General features: G+C 52.4%; 4 protein-coding genes across 4 annotated transcripts; 2 read left to right on the plus strand and 2 right to left on the minus strand.

The window, feature by feature from the left end:
• The first annotated feature begins 1149 nt into the window (after window positions 1-1149).
• On the plus strand, window positions 1150-2600 carry CONPUDRAFT_82716 (Aldo keto reductase). The gene is made up of 6 exons (XM_007771248.1): window positions 1150-1545; window positions 1607-1749; window positions 1805-1988; window positions 2044-2181; window positions 2235-2322; window positions 2383-2600. Exons 1-6 carry the CDS (start codon window positions 1218-1220, stop codon window positions 2477-2479), a joined length of 978 nt encoding a protein of 325 aa, XP_007769438.1. The 5' UTR covers window positions 1150-1217; the 3' UTR covers window positions 2480-2600.
• A 1049-nt stretch (window positions 2601-3649) lies between these two features.
• CONPUDRAFT_125283 (uncharacterized protein) lies at window positions 3650-6724 on the plus strand. Its single transcript, XM_007771249.1, has 14 exons — window positions 3650-3774; window positions 4073-4174; window positions 4229-4301; window positions 4373-4405; window positions 4461-4554; window positions 4605-4621; window positions 4681-4767; window positions 4845-4909; window positions 5038-5199; window positions 5254-5348; window positions 5403-5413; window positions 5467-5525; window positions 5580-6384; window positions 6439-6724. Exons 1-14 carry the CDS (start codon window positions 3721-3723, stop codon window positions 6480-6482), a joined length of 1701 nt encoding a protein of 566 aa, XP_007769439.1. The 5' UTR covers window positions 3650-3720; the 3' UTR covers window positions 6483-6724.
• A 335-nt stretch (window positions 6725-7059) lies between these two features.
• Window positions 7060-12048, minus strand: CONPUDRAFT_166007 (pol II transcription elongation factor; the record flags this gene model as incomplete). Its single annotated transcript, XM_007771250.1, has 20 exons — window positions 7060-7350; window positions 7420-7547; window positions 7610-7733; window positions 7785-7947; window positions 8004-8128; window positions 8179-8316; window positions 8364-8427; window positions 8480-8574; window positions 8622-8745; window positions 8795-8928; window positions 8981-9147; window positions 9198-9356; window positions 9407-9872; window positions 9922-10443; window positions 10492-10572; window positions 10622-10734; window positions 10779-11346; window positions 11396-11476; window positions 11532-11619; window positions 11680-12048. 20 exons carry the CDS (start codon window positions 12046-12048, stop codon window positions 7076-7078), a joined length of 3984 nt encoding a protein of 1327 aa, XP_007769440.1. The 3' UTR covers window positions 7060-7075.
• Window positions 12049-12310: 262 nt separating this feature from the next.
• On the minus strand, window positions 12311-15535 carry CONPUDRAFT_166009 (farnesyltranstransferase). The gene is made up of 13 exons (XM_007771251.1): window positions 15386-15535; window positions 15192-15338; window positions 14763-15026; window positions 14546-14700; window positions 14446-14492; window positions 14140-14382; window positions 13981-14082; window positions 13862-13928; window positions 13628-13809; window positions 12814-13566; window positions 12625-12755; window positions 12437-12569; window positions 12311-12390 (listed from the first exon to the last, which is right to left on the minus strand). Exons 3-10 carry the CDS (start codon window positions 14838-14840, stop codon window positions 13352-13354), a joined length of 1089 nt encoding a protein of 362 aa, XP_007769441.1. The 5' UTR covers window positions 14841-15026; window positions 15192-15338; window positions 15386-15535; the 3' UTR covers window positions 12311-12390; window positions 12437-12569; window positions 12625-12755; window positions 12814-13351.
• Window positions 15536-16567: the final 1032 nt, after the last annotated feature.

A 16567-nucleotide genomic window follows, 5' to 3' on the forward strand; every position in this document is an offset into this window, starting at 1 on the left:
GATCACAGGCTTGTAGTTTAGCCAGTAGTTCATTTAAGGTGGGAGTGGGATGAGCCTCGCAGACCACCTGAACGAAACGAAGCGTGTGTTAGCTCCAGATTCGTTTCCAGAACACGTAGTCTTGGGCTCAGTAAGCAGAGCACACGAGAACAGCCAGGGCACAGACTCTGGGAGATGGAAGCCAGATGGAAGCCGTGTTAAAAGCAGCGATCGTTCGGTCGCCGTGCGGTCGCACGAAATCTGAGAAACTGGACTGTTATATTGTAAAATGAACGAACAATTGACAATCATCCTTACTGATTGATATCACCTTGCGATACGTTCGTGCAATACGAGGAAATTGCGAGACATGACCATCGTTTGATGGTGGTCAAGTGCAAGTTCTGGCAGCGGCAAAACCTCAAATCGCTTGTTTCGGCCGCCGGGGAAACGGCATCACGTGCGAGAGTTGAGTGGGACCGCCAACCAGGAAGGTACGCTTTTTCGACTTCTTCATCCACGGATGCAGCTTCCATAGGCGCAGATGACCAGAATACGGTTTGTGGGGTCCATACTCTGCAATATACATAGGGGCTCGTGAAGCCTTGGAGAACGCTGTGCATGACGTTACGATGAATCCAAGACGAATCTCTCGCGAATCGTCATATTTGGTCATATATATCCAGACAAGCTGAGTTCTGAGTGTGTCGCTTCCCTGAGACTGTTTCTCAAGATATGTGATCAGCATACGCAGATTTGAGCAAGTAAATAGATTGTTGGAGCTAGCACAATCTAAGCATCCCCATCTCTGTGTGACTGCTGGGACTGCATAAAGACGATTTCGCCCGTGCGTAGGTATTTTCGATGGTTGTTCGAAGGCATGCTGTTTGTCGGAGTAAGTAAGCGCCTTTGGTGGGTTTCTTTTCATTTATACATAGTCATCCTCCCGCCTCCCCTTTGACTACCACATCGCGACTTCTTGCGACATCGACTCGAGCTCGTTCTCGCTGTCAAGCTTTGTATCGCAGGACTTGCCGAGACCCACCGGCTGTATATCGGACCGACGGACCGGAGAGCCGTGGTCAGCATGACGCAACCGGGCACCCTTCTGGCTAAATAGGGGCTTATAAAGCCGGGCTGTCGCGGACTGCCTGGACATCATTCCATCCGTTTCCTGGATAAAAACCCACCGTAGATCCCTTATCAACACATCCCTCACCCACTAACACATCAACAAAATGTCTCTCGGAAAGACCGTCACTCTCAACTCCAACGCTATCGTCCCCCAGATTGGTCTCGGCACCTGGTTGTCGAAGCCTCATGAAGTCGAAAACTCTGTCGAGATCGCCATCCGCAACGGATACCGCCATCTCGACCTCGCTCGTATCTACGAGAACCAGCACGAGGTCGGCGCGGCCCTCAAGAAGGTCATCCCGAGCGTAGTCAAGCGCGAGGACCTTTGGATCACGTCCAAGGTCTGGAACTCTGCCCACCAGGAGGCAGAGGCCTACAAGGAACTCGATGAGACCCTCAGCCAAATTGGCACTGACTACTTGGACCTGTATCGTGCGTACTTTTATCTTCCTCTTTGACGTGCGCAGATACTGACTTGATGAGGGGCTTGCAGTCATCCACTGGCCAGTAGCTTTCCAGCCCGGACGTGGCCTGTTCCCCAAGTCGACCCCCGATGCCAAGGAGATCGACCTCGACACGGAAACTTCGCTGGTCGACACATGGAAGACCTTGATCAAACTCCAGAAGACCGGAAAGGTACGAAATATGCCTCATCGAGGTCGGGGAATATCGATCTCATGCTTGCTAATAGGTCAAGAACATCGGTGTCTCCAACTTCACCATCGAGCACCTCGAGGCGATCATCACGCACACCGGCGTTGTCCCCTCCGTCAACCAGATTGAGGCCCACCCTCTCCTTCCTCAGGACGAGCTCGTCGCGTACTGCAAGGAAAAGAACATCCACATTACCGCATACAGTCCCCTCGGCAACAACCGTACGTGTTGATCTCGCGATAGCAAAGTTACCGTGGTACTGACTCGTTTATGCAGTGGTCGGCAAGCCCAAGCTGACGGACTACCCCGAAATCCAGGAGGTTGCCAACAAGCTCAACGCAACGCCCGCCCAGGTCCTGATCGCATGGGGTGCTTACCGCGGCTACACCGTCATCCCCAAGTCCGTCCAGGAGTGTAAGTATCGGTTACATTATATCGCAATTTTTTTTACTTATGTCGGATCATAGCGCGTATCATCTCCAACTTCAAGCAGATCGAGCTCAGCAAAGAGGACTACGAGAAGGTCACCGCCGTCGGTGTTAACAACCACCTTAGGTACGCTCGCGGTTGTTTCATATTCGAGACCGCCAGATACTGATACGATATTCTCGAAAGGTTCAACATTCCCGCAGGATACAGCCCCAAGTGGGACATCAACCTCTTCAACGAGGAAGTTGAGAAGAGCTCCAAGAACAAGCCCAAGCTCGTCTAAGCTTGCACTTGTGACTAGCTCGCGCTGCTTGCATATTTCCGTCGATAACCTAGAAGTAATATATCAAGATGAAAACAATGTATTACCACTGTATCAATGACGAGACACTATCTGATTGACCGTTGATGAGGTGGATGGGTACTCTTGCACGAACAGGTCAAAAAGTCATTAATTCATCCTTTGGAAGTAAAGCTGAACAATGAATGAAGGAACCTGACGAGTTCCTACTCCGGGTCTAAGATTGGCAGTAGCCGGGCTTTCCTTCTTTGTGCTGGTCAGAAATGAGGACAGGGCCCAACGGCAGCGATTGCCCCTCAGACGCGTAGGCCGCTGTGTTGAGGTATGATCAGCGGCATTCACGGAGGTGCAACGTATTCTGGGACCTCATCCTGCTAGTCGTGTTAATGGTCTAGTGATGGCCGCAAACTAGGAACGGCGGCTGTACCTTTGCAGGGAACCTACTGGTCTTGTAAAAGGGGTAGCGAGAAGCCTGGGGTAACTTCGAATCGATGCCAACTTCTCACCTATAATCACCGGCCTTTCGTCTGTTCCGTCTCTCGGTGCATTACCTAGACAATAGAATATGACGAAGCGGGCTACCACGATTGTCCATACGGGTAGCAGTCCTTGAGTTCAAAGCTCAATTGAAACACTGCAAAGGTTTCTTCGGCGGCCGTCACTCTCCCAAGATAGTCCAGAACACGCTGTCAAAGGAGCCACAACGTTTATGCAGCTTTCGGAACTCTGGCTAGGACCCTCGGGGATCTCCATGAAATCTTCTAGCCCGGCTTTTAGTCTGTATACCCTCGGCTGCAGGTGGGTCTGTGTAGCGGTCTCCAGGTCAAAACAACTCGTCCAGGGAGGTGGCATGAGAGAGCATGCTGTGTCGACGAAACAGCTGTATGGCCTAATAGTTAGTACCCACAGAATGCTGCCTTGGATAACTGTGTTTCTGTACTTAGAAGGCAAGGCGTAGTTACGAGCTGTGCTTGCGATGTCGGGATGTGGGAAGAAGGAACAGAATAGAGTGGGTTGCCATTTTGAGGCAAGTAGGTTCCGAGGCGGGTTCTCGCGCCCCACCACGGCCCCTCGTTTTCGGCGCTAGCCCATTCCCACTTGTCGAGCAACCCACACAACCCACCCACCCACCCACCGCACAGACATACAGCACGATCCTTACGACTTCTAGGCCGGCGCATACATTAGACACAAACAAACATCCCACACACTGGAGCAGGTTCATGAGTACCGGATCGCCAGCGGCGTTTCTGCTATGGACTATCCTTTCCTGTCTGGTAAGTACCATGTGCTTCTCAGACCCTTCCATGCGAACCGACCTGATCACCATCTCGTTCCACTTTCTCTCCGTCCTCCCGTTGCTCTGTCATTTGCTGGCTTTCGCAATTCGTCATTCGCGTGGATGACGTCGTCCACCTCGCGGCCTCGCGTGTCGCTTAACGATCGTCCATTCGCTCCACCGTTCGCACCGCCGGCCCACGTATCCCCGGACGTGTTCTCAACCATCATCCCCCACCACCTTTGCCAACTTCTCCTACCGTCACAAACATCACATATGCGCCTCGACATTACCAGTTTCTCGCCTTCCTCATCTTCCATCTATGGAGCTATGACAAGTTCAAGTGCCTGCGATGGAGTAGGAACCGTCAGCCAGGCGCGTTCAAGCGTATGATGGCCGTGCGTTATCTAAAACTTCTATTACCTTCATTACTGACCAAGTTGCGATTGAAGTATACCTACCTCGCAACAGTGACTTTACTCATAGTGTTCTCCGTCGCAACAACTGTCATCAAGTTCAATGAAGGTGAGCTATCGCCTTTCTCAGCTTTTCGAGCCGCAGACTTAACGTCCTCCACCCCTGCCTCTTCCTTCCAGGCTACATCGTCACCCCGGGCCCAGAACATCACAGTCAGTGCCCGTTTACATCTTCGTCACTACCACAGCTTATTCGACTTTGCCGCAGTCATACCTAAACCACCATTCCTCTATAGCCGCAGTAATGCCCGTTGGATAATACCTCTCAACTTTGTCTTCAGCTTTGCCTGGGCTTTCGAATTGTACGCTTTCACTCACAATATTACAATGCGGAAAGCTGATCTCTTCGCAGGGTTACCCATCTCGAGGGTACGTTCACGCAAATAACACCTTCCGGGTTACCACTCATGCACTGTCGCCCTTACCAGAGCTTATGTTCTGGATATTTCTTCAAAACCAAGGCTCCCGCGCTAGACCATGGTTCGACAGTTGGGAGTTTAGGGTGTTTACACTTGGTACGTCCTTCATTTACCATATTACTCTATGCCTATCTGCCCTGGGCAGTGTCGCTGATGTATTCATGCCTCCGCAGGCACAATCACCGCGGTCCTCGGTTTACCTCTCACAGCTCTTATCACGCGACGGGAACAGGCTCTTGTAAGTGGAACTATCCGCTCTCAATCCCACATATTTGCGCAACCCCAGAGTCATCAGACTCATCGAGATTTATTTTATGCGTCTTCCACCCGTTCCTGGCCCGCGTATCATTGACCTTTTCTACGTAGAGTCAAGCTTGGATATTCCTTGTGGGCTCATCGGCTTCAACGTTCACCACCGTCCTCTTCCTATGGGTGCTTTGGAAATTCCCGAGATTCATCCGGCGAGTCAAAGACGATGGCGGGGAGCCCGCTGTTGTCCTTCGTCTGGTTGGGTTTTACCAGTTGAACGTGAGCATGCGCATTGGCCATACCGACTCTAGTTTTCTTATACATTCGGTTTAGTGCGCCCGCATCATCTTCCGGTTCATGTTTAGCTTGCCTCTCTTCATTATATCTCTGGATGGAGTAGCGGATATCCGCAAGATCTTATGGAATCCGTACGTCAATCCCTTCATGCTTTATCGACACGTCACTGACACGTAACTTCTTAGTTTCAGCTCGGGTATGTTATTGACGTTCGGGTGGTGATGCTATCACTGCTGACCCTTCTGCTAGATTTCCTCTTGATGATTGCTGGAATAGGTTGCTTTGTCTCCTCAGCGATTACCCTCCTTGTATGTTCATCCGTCTACCCATACTAGCTGCCTAGCTTGAACACTACGATACAGGTCTTCTTCCCTCGGTCGCTCGCACAGGAAAACGGCTACGCAACCGTACGCATTCCGCCCCCCGCCGACTCAGTTCAGGCCCAGGCACCTAGCCCGAAGCAATTCCTCGGAACAGGGCAAGAAGTCCAACAATTACGTCATCGCGTGTCAGGTACCCCCAAGGACACTCCCACGGCAAGGAACTCCATCCGTGTGCTTAGCACTACTCCACGCGACTCACTCGCGCCCGGTCACAACCCCATCTTATCCCCAACGCCTTCTGAGATAGACCATGCATATATGATGCAGGAACGGGCCGCACGGGGTGGGTCGCCGGTGGACGCCGCGAGCAGTGTCGGCAGCGGTAGTTTTCAAGGGGACGGCGAGCGCGAGCCATTCGATGGGGTCGAGGAAGAGGCTACGCCCGAGTACGAGGCTGAGGACCCCCGTGCGTTCTACGCCAACCTCGTCAGTGGGTGGGCGCCAGGCTCGCAGGTCAATGTCCACCGGCACCTGCACGCAAACTCGTGGCACGGTGTTATGCACGTCAGCGCGCCGGGCTCTCGTTCAGGGGAGTGCGAACAGCGGCGGTTGGACCTTGGATATGGGCTCGGGCTCGCGCATGGCATCGAGGTGGGACAGGGGATCGGGCAGGGCCATTATCCGTCAAGTCAGATGCGGTATATGTTCGACGCTGGGTCCCGGGGTCTGGTCGTTGGGCAACGGGAGCAGGACGTTGGCAATGCTGAGTCAAGGCGCAGCAGCGGGAGAGATGTGGAAGGGAGTAATTTGCATCCGTACCTGCGGGAGTTCAGGTCACCGATCGGTGAGTTTCTGCTCAAGCTAAGCATTAGATGGACGATTCTTAAGGTGTCTTCAGATCTCTGCGATATGCCGGAAGATCAGTTGCCTCGGGCAATATGAAATGTTCTCCTCAAACGCTCTGATCTCAAAATATCCCCGGGCTCGAGCCCTTTGTTTCTGCCCTCTCGCCTCATTCATTGTGCACATCACCATCTCCCATCATCCACGGCATCTATTCTATCATCGATCTAGTATACCATCCTTATCTATTGGCTCCTATACCCCTTCTATCTCAACGCCATCCACCCCATCTCGCGTCTCACCTTACCCGTGATCACATTCCTCATTTACGCGATTTACACTCATTTCTCGGTTTTCTTTGAATATCTTCATCTCACCCATCTTCGGGAACATTTGTATAGCCTAGTTTCTTGCTTTCCATGTACTTCGCATCCGCTATCTTCCCTGCTTGCTTCGCTCGTAGCTTTCCTAAACTATCATCCACTTCGCGTCATCCGTATTCTCGTCGCCTTACATTTATTCCACAGCGCCTGCTTCATCTGCTTCTTGGGGATAATTTGTGTATGTGTACGTGTTGTAATACTAGATGTGACTTTTGGGTCGCAATCGCAAGGGCGTTAGACGCTTAGGTGACGATACTCAATATGTCAAACATAAAATACATGCACGCGTGTGTCGTTTTGGTACGGCGATTACTTGAGTAACTTCAGTCCCCAGTCCGCACCGGGTATCTCTGGCCTGCTCACGCGCTGCAGCGGGTCAACCTGCCTCTCCTTTTCCTTCTGCTGCATGCGCGCCGCCCAGCTGTCCTCGGTCTCTGCGTCGCCTTCTGGCCTCTTCCATATCTCGTCGATGGCCCGTGTGAGCTCGTCTTGGAAGGCAGCGGCGTCCGCCTGGAGCGCGAGGCCTTCGACACGGTGCTCCGCGGAGAACTGGAAGAGGTGCGGGAGCAGTCTGCTCACTTCGCCTGATGTCGACGGTTGATGTGCCTCAATGAGCGCCAGGACCAGAGAGAAGGGAAAAGTCGATGACGTACCTTGAACAGCAGTGAAACGGCTGACGAGTTTGGTGACCGAACGAAGGAGGTACTCTTCTTCGTCGACGGTGCCCTTCCTCCCCGAGCCGACTTTACGCTCCATCTTGCGCTTGGTCTTGGAGCTTTTCCTGAGGGTCGGCGATGTTGAGCAAGCTTATCTAGATGCGGGTGACAACGGTAGCAGACTTACTTGGATGACTTGGAGGCGGCAGACGGTGCCACAGTGTACCTAGTGAACGCGGTAGGTGCCATCGAGACATCCGTCATAACATCAACGTTGTGTAGGTTCGTATCCTCGGTACCATAAAATGCATCTATGGTGCAAAATGAGACAGATATTTGCAAAAAGTAGATAAAACTCATACCGGGCTCCTCAGCCTTCTTCACGCGTAGCTCCTTCAGCCGGGAAACTTGTTTGCGGAGCTGGTCTCTCATCTCCGTGATGTCTTCTCCCAACTGCGATCGGCTATCCAGTGCACTCGGGTGTACAACGTCCTCAAGCAATTTGGGACATTTTCGCATCGTGATCTGTTCATATCATCGTTGGACATTTGCTTTCAGCGCAAGTTATGACGAAAGCTTACCACTCGTCGTGCCTCAGAGAAGTGGTTCCCTTGCACCAAGGTGCCGATAGTTTGTCTTACGTCGTCTGCGTAATCTAGAAGTACCCGAGCAGCGTCGGCGTACCGCTTCTTTGCGATGAGCTCATCTGGTCGCACTAATGAGAATTTGAAGTTTGAATTGTTCTGACTAGCTCACCAGAAATGCGATAGGCGACCTCCTGGAGCTCCTCCGTTGAGAGATCTTCCCGCATAGCGATGTCGAAGAGCTCTTGCCACTCAAGAGCTCGTTCGTGAGCAACCATTGCTCTACGCATGTCCCCGGCCTCCGTAAACACTGCGTCTCCGTCAGACGGTGGCCCCTGCGAGATAGGGGCTACCTACCAGACGCTGCTTGATGGAACTCTCTGCGATCAAATAGCCATTCGCCGTACAAGTTCAGAACGTCCTGTGGACATCTGTCACTATGCGTCGGTAGTTCATCTTCGCTGATAACATACCTTGTACATGTCCGTTTTCTCCCATATCTTCAGCGCCTTGTCGTACAGCTGATACCTCTCGACGTATGCCAGTGCCTCCGCTCGATGATCCGGACCTACAGCCGCTGAGTCAAGCAGACGTCGATCAAGGAATTCGGCTCACCTGCGGCACTAAGATTCTCCAATGCCTTCTCGTACCTCCGGAGGTGATCATCAACTTTGAACCGTTGATAGAAGTGCGGCAAGGTTTGCAACTCTCGCAAGAAAGGCAGAAACTCCCTCGGGTCCTGGACATGAATCAGTAATTGACTACGTATCGGTTTGATTAGGACCTACTTTTTGTGCGTGCTGCGCGATCATGAGCACAAGAGTGAAGTCATACATCCCAAGCGCAGTGTCGAAAAGTCGATCGGCATCTACGAGGAAGATAATATACTTGACGGCATCCTCTACTTGGGAAGGATCAATCTCTGCAGGACACGGTGAGATTTTAAGGAGCAATTTCAACAGAGTCAGGCCTACCTCTCAAGCGAAGCAAGACAGACAAGCCCTCTTCGTGCTCTGGAGGTGACTTCATGACGTATGCGGTAAGGATGGAGTTTATGTATTTCGCCAAACCCTGATTTTCGAGCTCGACGCGTACTGCGTCACATACAGTGTTGATAGTCTGGCTGGACAGATTGCTTCGTCTATGTTCTAATTAGCAAGTTTCCGCGGGTATGCGTGCCGTCAGACTCACCCGACGCTAGTTAAGAATAAGTTAATAAAGTCCACATCTTCAACACCTTTCACAAAGGCGGGTACGCCTTCCAAAAATGCGGCCTCGTCGTGCTCTACGAAGGCCGTGAGGTCAACGCGGTGCTTTCTGCAGGCAAGGAACGCCTTTCTCCATCGTCCACTGTTTGCAAGTGTCAACTATGTTCATCGCGGGCTAAGATAGTGACTTACGCGTCAAGGTCTTCTCGGACGACAGCCATGACCATCGGTCGCGGGTTGATCGTCTCCAAGTTGCCCCTCGGCATCTGTAACACCAAGCTCATTGCACTCGGGACCGCCGTGACAATACGAGACCCTCTCTCCACTCTCCGCTTCTCCCACTTCTCAGCCTCGGATATGTTCGACTCATTGCGAAGCGTAGACTCTGACGAGGTGAGCGCATACATGAGTCCGTCTAGGGGTGCAAAGTATGCTTCGTGAGCGGTTGTGGTGTAAATAACGTATCCAGAAGCGATCGTGAACGAGTTTGCGTTCGTCGCAATCGGGAAAGAATCTGCCTGGGGCGATACTACGAAGAGCCGTCCCGACGTCGTGAGACCGACGAGGAGTACACGGCCGGAAACGGTACTGTACGAGGCCCAGTGACAATATTGCGGGAACGAGCACAATGCGGTGAAGCTTTTGGTCTGAGGATCAACTAGACGGTGGTTAAGAGTAGTGCTCGAGTATTCAGATAACGCATTTACCTTCGTAACATGCCCCAGTTGGGTCCTGCCATACCAGTGTGCTTCCGTCGTGCCATGGCACTAGCCTCCCGTTGGCTTCGGGAAGATCAGTACGATGGAAATCTGAAAGCTGCAGCTTGAATGGTTCGTCGGACGCTTGAACGCTGCATACGACGAGCTCGTCCTTCCCTGCGGGCGGCGACCCTAGAACAGCAACCGCCGTCTGCGAAGGTTCAGAGGCGATGAGGATTTGGCGAGCAGACCATCGCTCCCCAGCTCCGTCTACCACACCACTGTAGAGTAAAGACGGCTGCATCACAGGGCCTTTGCCAGGGCCGATCCTTGTTTTAAGATTCCATACGGCGAAATGGCCATCTTCCCAGACAGCGCCAAGGAGGTCGCAAGCATGGGACACGGCGACGTGCACTGGCGTGTACGTATGTCCCGAAGTCTCGGATGGAGATGCGGACGAAATCGAGAGCTGATGTGAAGACATGGGCGGAGGCACGTTCTGCGTGCGGAAGGGCGTCAGAAGCAGATTTACTAGACGTCACATCAATGAGGTTCACGGAAACCTTGTCAAAGGCTTACCTCCGTCGACAACGCAGACATTGCCTGCTTCGTTTGCGCTGGTGAAAGTCTCCCAGTTATATGAATGTTGAATGATCACCGCTACACGTGTTGTTAGCAGTCGATCGGTATAGATGAGGTGGAAACATACTGAAAGTCGTCAGGACAAGTGACATGGCAGCTTCGGGATGCCAGGTAAAACCCGTGAATCGCCCAGGAGAGCCCTCAACATTAGAGGGGGCACGAATCTCCTGCTTCAGATACCTAGAGTAGTGTAAGTTTGACCTCAGAGTCGACGAGGATCTTACCAATGCCAGTTTCCAGTGGTCCACAGCTGGACGATATCGCCCCCCTTCTCCTCAATCCATACAGCCAATACGGTTGAATCAGAGGACCAGGCCAATCCCTTCACTTTGTACTCTCTGTCAGGTCCAAGCTCCCGGCGAAGGCTAAATTCTCCGTGGCGAAGACCATTTCGTTCAAAGAAAATGAGATCGTGCTTGGCAACCTTTGCATTCCTCTGCGATCGGGTTATATCGTTCTGCGTAGCCGCAATCACAGAGCCGTCGGGTCGCCACGAAAGGTTAGCCTCCAGACATGATATTGGCTCGGCAGTAGACTGGAGACGCGCTTCGTGCGAGTATACGCGAATCACGCGTTTGCGACCAGAGCCATCTTCAGACATTGACCGGGAGAGGGCCGAGACAGCGAAGTAGGCTCCGTCTCCGCGCCAGCTGATCCGAGGCCAGGTATCGTCGCCTAGCTGCCTGCTGTCGGGCCCCATGTCCTTGGATTCAGGCTGGTTGAGGTGCGCTCGGCCGACGGATCCGTGGAACTGCGTCTCCTTTGACCCCCAGCCCACGTTTATCGGGGCATCTGACGGATATGAGTGGAATGATAACGGAAGAGGCGAAGATGAACACACCTTCGCCAAAATCTGAAGTGTCCAACGGCTCTTCCGATAGGACGTCGAACGTTGATGTCATGAGTAGCAATTTGTCATCTCCTTCAATAACACCCTTGATTTAGCTTCTGTGAGTCCTATTGGTACGTGGACGTACCGGTGACAAGAGCAAGCAATGAATCGTTAGGACTCCATTCAGCAGCGAGGATGCCCGCCTCGATCGAGCCCTGAACGTCTACACCCCCCTGTAGGTTGTACGTTCATCAGTAAATAATCATCTAATGAGTCCAACCGACATTACGCACCGAGAAGCATCCTTCGTCATCGACATTAAAGACGGCAATGTCTCCTCCCCGGGTGATGAGGACAAGCTGACTCGACTCGGCCAGATACTGGAGAGACACCAGCAGGCGATGCTCAGAAGCTGTGGCTTCAAATTTCCCAAGTTTCTCTGCCGAGTTTTCAGCTGCGCTCTTTCCCTGCTCGATCTTCCATATGGTAACTTCCCCGTCCCCATCGTTGTTGACCCTCTCGCTCGCGACATAGATCACTTCGCGGTCGACGTCACACGCGAATGTCGAGATTCCGGAAGCAAGCTGGTTTTGAGCGTCTGAGCTTGTTTCATGTTGAGAAATAGTTGAAACATGTCTTTCGACGAGTGCAAGATTGCGCATCGCGCCGGGGGACCGAGGAGACTGAAGAGATGAAGTTAGGAGTAAAAGATCTTGCCCCTAACCCTAATCCCATTCTTGTCTCTGCTAAGGTTCCCGAAAAGGCATCTTCTCCTCGTCGCCCCCTTCGCTCACCTGTCACAACACCGCTCCTTGCTCATTATCCGTACATCTGTCATGGGACCAGCACGAACAAAACACCATCAAGGTCACAAATCTAACTCTACAACTCAAACTCCTCGGAAACATAGCCCACACCCCAAACATAGCGCAGACTCGGATGCGCTTCCCGGCGTCCAGAAGATCAAGTCCGCTCTCCGTCAAACGCGCCGGCTACTTGCCAAGGTACTGCAGTCTCAGCTCTTCTGGACCCCCTACTCAGCTAGCATAGGACACTATTGCCGCTGATGTCCGGATAGAGACCGAGCGCCGACTCAAGTCTCTCGAAAACGACTTGGCCCAGGCGGAGACCACGCGCAAAGAACGCGCTTTCGCGTTGAAGTATCACAAGGTCAAATTCTTTGGTTCGTAATGATCGTCTGACATTGTGAAGTCGCCTTGTTGATCCGAATCCTCCAGAACGTCAAAAGGTGCTTCGCAAGATAAACCAGACCAAGCGCAGCATAGAAGCCGCCGGAGAGAAGGGGAAGGAGAAAAAGAAGCTGGAGAAGGGGCTATCGAGTCTACGCGTGGATCTGAACTACATACTGGTGCGTCTCCGGCATAGTCTCTAGCTCTCACGCGCTCATGCTTACAATGTGCGCGTAGCACTTCCCTAAGATGAAAAAATACATCTCTTTATTCCCTCCCGAAACGCGGAATTCAACATCTGATGATCCACCGCCACCAACCAACGACGAAAACGAACTCGAACGGTCCGAGATACGGTCGCAGATGAAGGCGAGAATGGAGTCGGGGGAGCTGAGCGCAGAACCAGAAGTCGACCTTCGCAATGACGACTCCACGAACAAGGCTTCAAAACTTCAAAGATCCGCTGCAAAGGATCGGCGCGTGGAGCACGTGCAAAACACTCCTTCGGCGACGAGGAAGGCGGTGGAGGAGGTCGCAGAGGACGATTTCTTCGAAAATGCTTCGGACGACGGCTCGGGGGACGAATCGGAAGAGGACCAGCCATCATCATCCGAAGACAGCTAACCTGGCCACCACCGTGGCGGCGCATTTCTCAGCGCCAGCGGTCTTAACATATCACGGCAACGTTCTCTTGGCGTATCAGTACAATCCTACACGTTCAACTAGTCCGTTTGTTCATCATGATCATCGCGCATCCATTACCCCGCTTCATCCTTCATTCTTCCCGATCTCCTGGGTGGTCAACGTGTAACTTGTCTATTATCGTCTCCAGCATCTCGTTTCCGCCCAGTTTGGCGATCTCCGCCCTCGCCTGGTCCTCGAGTTTCTGCATTACCGCGAGCGTATAGTCGAAGGAATTGGTGGTGTCTTGCAGATACGTGATGACATGGTGCTTGAGCGTGGCGGACTTGGGTCGCTTCTGCAGTATGTCTGTATCTTTGGTCAGCGCCAATGGACCATGATCATGTTCGCTGGAACAGTGTTTGCGTACTAAGGATTTGCCTGTTGCTCGGTTTTGTCCGTATACCGTGGACTATCGGGAATGAAAACTTTCCCTCTGAGAGGTCCTCTGCGAAGCCCTTGTTCTCCGAGTACTGGTTACTCTGCAGATTCATGTAGTCGTCCCGAATCTGGAAGAAGATGCCCAGCAGGTCGACCAGGGGAACGAAGTTGCTAGATGGGCTGTCAATTACGCGCAACTTATGGTGTGGATGTGATGACCTACACTGAGCAATTGGAAGTCGCGCATGCCATCATCAGCTTGATCGCGATACGAAGCAGACCTCCCGTCTCTACATGCGACGATGAGCTGACTCGCGTTTACCGAATAGCAGGTACACGTACTATCCTTGACCATGTCAATGTACTCGTCCTCTTCAGGGCAGCGGAGTGTGTCTCGCCAGAGGATATCCAGGCCCTGCCCCCGATGAAGAGACATAAGCTCCGCTTCACAAACGACGATGCATCAGTGCTCTGAGCACATGGTCAACGCCTGGCGCTCACCATTGACGACAAGATCCAGATCATAATCAGGTATGAAATGATCCACGAACGGGCTAGTGCCCTTCAGAGTGCTTCTCGTATACTCGTAGGGGTCTGCTTCATAGTCGATCTCCAGAGATCGAGCACTCGTAAGGAGATGACTGCGAACGGGAGGACGCAGCACGGAGAGCTCCTGATACGCAAGGAAATAAACGTAGTTGGCGGTGTTGATGGTTTGAGGCACCCCGTAGATCTTGTGGGCGACTAGATCGTATGATATTCACCGTCAGATAACAGAGAAGGTTCTAGGCAATAGGATGGACAAACCAGGCATACCCCTACGAAGCTGGGAGTCATCCTCGATATCGTCGATCCTGTATATTTTGAAATTGACGATCACACCAACAAGCTTGTCGCATGCACATACAAAAGGCTAGCATTGTGTAGAAGTCCCACAACGCGCTTGATCACGTTCAGCTTGTATTCCGGCACTCTGAGCCACTGATTGAAAGCCTCGATGAGCTGGCTTCGGACCTCTTTTCCGGGATTAGAGGAGATGTACTGGAACGGCTCCAGCAAAAGCTGTCAAGTCGGCGACACCATCAGTGGTATGAACTCGAGACTATAAAGAGGAACGAACATACCGATTCCTGAGCAGGCGTCCACGACGTCTCCTTTGATGACAGCCGCGTGAAGAAATCGTCGTATCTGGCTGGATCCATTGCAGTTTTGTATTCTGAGATGCCTGTCCGATGGATATGACAATCAGCCTCGTCTTTTATGATAGGGCTGAACGGCGGCGGCGCATTCGTGGCGTTCGGAGCATAGAGCGCTCGTGCCGACAGTGACACAGGTAAATGTTTTTTCTCCGACAGGTCGCTGTCCTGGAACTTGAGAGCTAATCCTTCCTAAGGTGCACAGGAACATGGACATCGGTGGGGAGCGGAGATGGCACCCACAACGCATAACAGAGTGTAAACAGAGTTGATGTCACCAGGACACCGAACGTGTAATCGACCGGACGCCACAGGGATATCGGTTAGAGAGTTACGGTGAATGCGGTTAGCACTTACAATCCATCAAGAAGACATTGGGCACATATGCGCGCTTCGTTTGGAACGGCGAGGAAACAAGCACCCTCTTGCGCCATACGTACAGCCGAGATGTGACGGTGAGGGGGTCGTCCAAAAGAGAACAGAACAAAAACGGAAAGGGGAGATCTGTAATGGAATGTCGGACGGTTTATAACATAGGGAGCCAAACTAACTTGGGAAACAGCGCGAAAAAGTGCGAGGTCGCATACGTGATCCTAGTGCATGCGAGAGCAGGCCTGACTGGAATGGCTGTTGGCAACGTCACGTCAGTAGAACCGATCGACTTGAAAAGTTCCACTAGAGCCATGCAATGATGTACCAAGTAGCCAAACAAAGTCAGAGGCGTGGTGAGGCTGTCAGTTTGAGGCTTGAAGTGGACGGGATGAGTCCGGACGCATCCGATCATCTGCGCTCTCGTCATTATGTAATATTGCAATCAAACCACGTTCTCGCGCACGCGAGACGCCATCCCGGTTCCGCCACGTCCGCCCGGTCTCCAAGATGGAGGCCTAGCAGTGACCAGCACGTCCATTTCCACCTCGATCAAAGCACGTGCACCCCGTACTCGACGACACGGAAGTGGATCATCCCGGAAGGCAATGTCGCGCCGCCACCCCATATGGCTATATCTCCAAGTCCTCGGTGTGGCGTGGAGCGGCGCATCAGCATCTCCTGGCCGGATTAACTATCGTAACGGTAGGTGACGGTGGATGTTCCAAGAACTGAGACGAGCTGTTGGTCCAAGTGGAAGCTAGAAGACCCGGCATGCAGAGACAGGCACCCATTTTTATTCCGACTCGCCTAGAGAGAGAACAAGAAGAAGAAAAAACCTCCATGACTAGTGGCGCTGTGGCGACTCCGACGCGATCACGAAGCCGTTGGCACGAGTCCACTCGAGGGAAGGAGCCGTAAGTCCGAAGACATGGACAGACAGACAGCATATGTCAGTGAGTATGGATGACTTGCACCGGAAGGCCGAGTTGGAGGAGATCTAGCAGTACTTGCTTGCCGCGAACACCCAGCCGATCGTCGCCTCTGAATGCGCATTAAGACGTCACTCAATCTCGGTCACTTCGGGCAGCTCCCGACGTCGAAATCAAAGTTAAGTTAACAGGTACTTGACATGTGCACGATGCTCTTACACAGCGGAGTTCTTCATACCCGAAGATGAGCTCGAACAGCCATTGGATAGTCTCATTTTCGGAAACATTCATGTCTGATTGCGGGATAGTTGGCATTTTCTAGTCGCGTGGGCTTCGGTCGGCGACTCAGATATGCCTATTCCTGGAGAATATGTATGTCTAGTTTTGAATCGGAGGGTACAAAGAAGGTTCGGAACGGGTTCACTGACCCCA

The sequence above is a fragment of the Coniophora puteana genome (assembly GCF_000271625.1).
Source record: "Coniophora puteana RWD-64-598 SS2 unplaced genomic scaffold CONPUscaffold_7, whole genome shotgun sequence".
Lineage (NCBI taxonomy): Eukaryota > Fungi > Basidiomycota > Agaricomycetes > Boletales > Coniophoraceae > Coniophora > Coniophora puteana.

Excerpts from the sequence above, each read along its gene's own strand:
- CONPUDRAFT_82716 (XM_007771248.1), top strand. The coding sequence starts at position 1,218 with ATGTCTCTCGGAAAGACCGTCACTCTCAACTCCAACGCTATCGTCCCC. Across the intron at positions 1,546-1,606 it reads TGACTACTTGGACCTGTATC|TCATCCACTGGCCAGTAGCT; the intron begins GTGCGTACTTTT and ends AGGGGCTTGCAG. Across the intron at positions 1,750-1,804 it reads AACTCCAGAAGACCGGAAAG|GTCAAGAACATCGGTGTCTC; the intron begins GTACGAAATATG and ends GCTTGCTAATAG.
- CONPUDRAFT_125283 (XM_007771249.1), top strand. The coding sequence starts at position 3,721 with ATGAGTACCGGATCGCCAGCGGCGTTTCTGCTATGGACTATCCTTTCC. Across the intron at positions 5,526-5,579 it reads CCTCAGCGATTACCCTCCTT|GTCTTCTTCCCTCGGTCGCT; the intron begins GTATGTTCATCC and ends ACTACGATACAG. Across the intron at positions 6,385-6,438 it reads GGAGTTCAGGTCACCGATCG|ATCTCTGCGATATGCCGGAA; the intron begins GTGAGTTTCTGC and ends AGGTGTCTTCAG.
- CONPUDRAFT_166009 (XM_007771251.1), bottom strand. The coding sequence starts at position 14,840 with ATGGATCCAGCCAGATACGACGATTTCTTCACGCGGCTGTCATCAAAG. Across the intron at positions 14,701-14,762 it reads GGACGCCTGCTCAGGAATCG|CTTTTGCTGGAGCCGTTCCA; the intron begins GTATGTTCGTTC and ends CCGACTTGACAG. Across the intron at positions 13,929-13,980 it reads CATTGACATGGTCAAGGATA|AGACGGGAGGTCTGCTTCGT; the intron begins GTACGTGTACCT and ends CGTCGCATGTAG.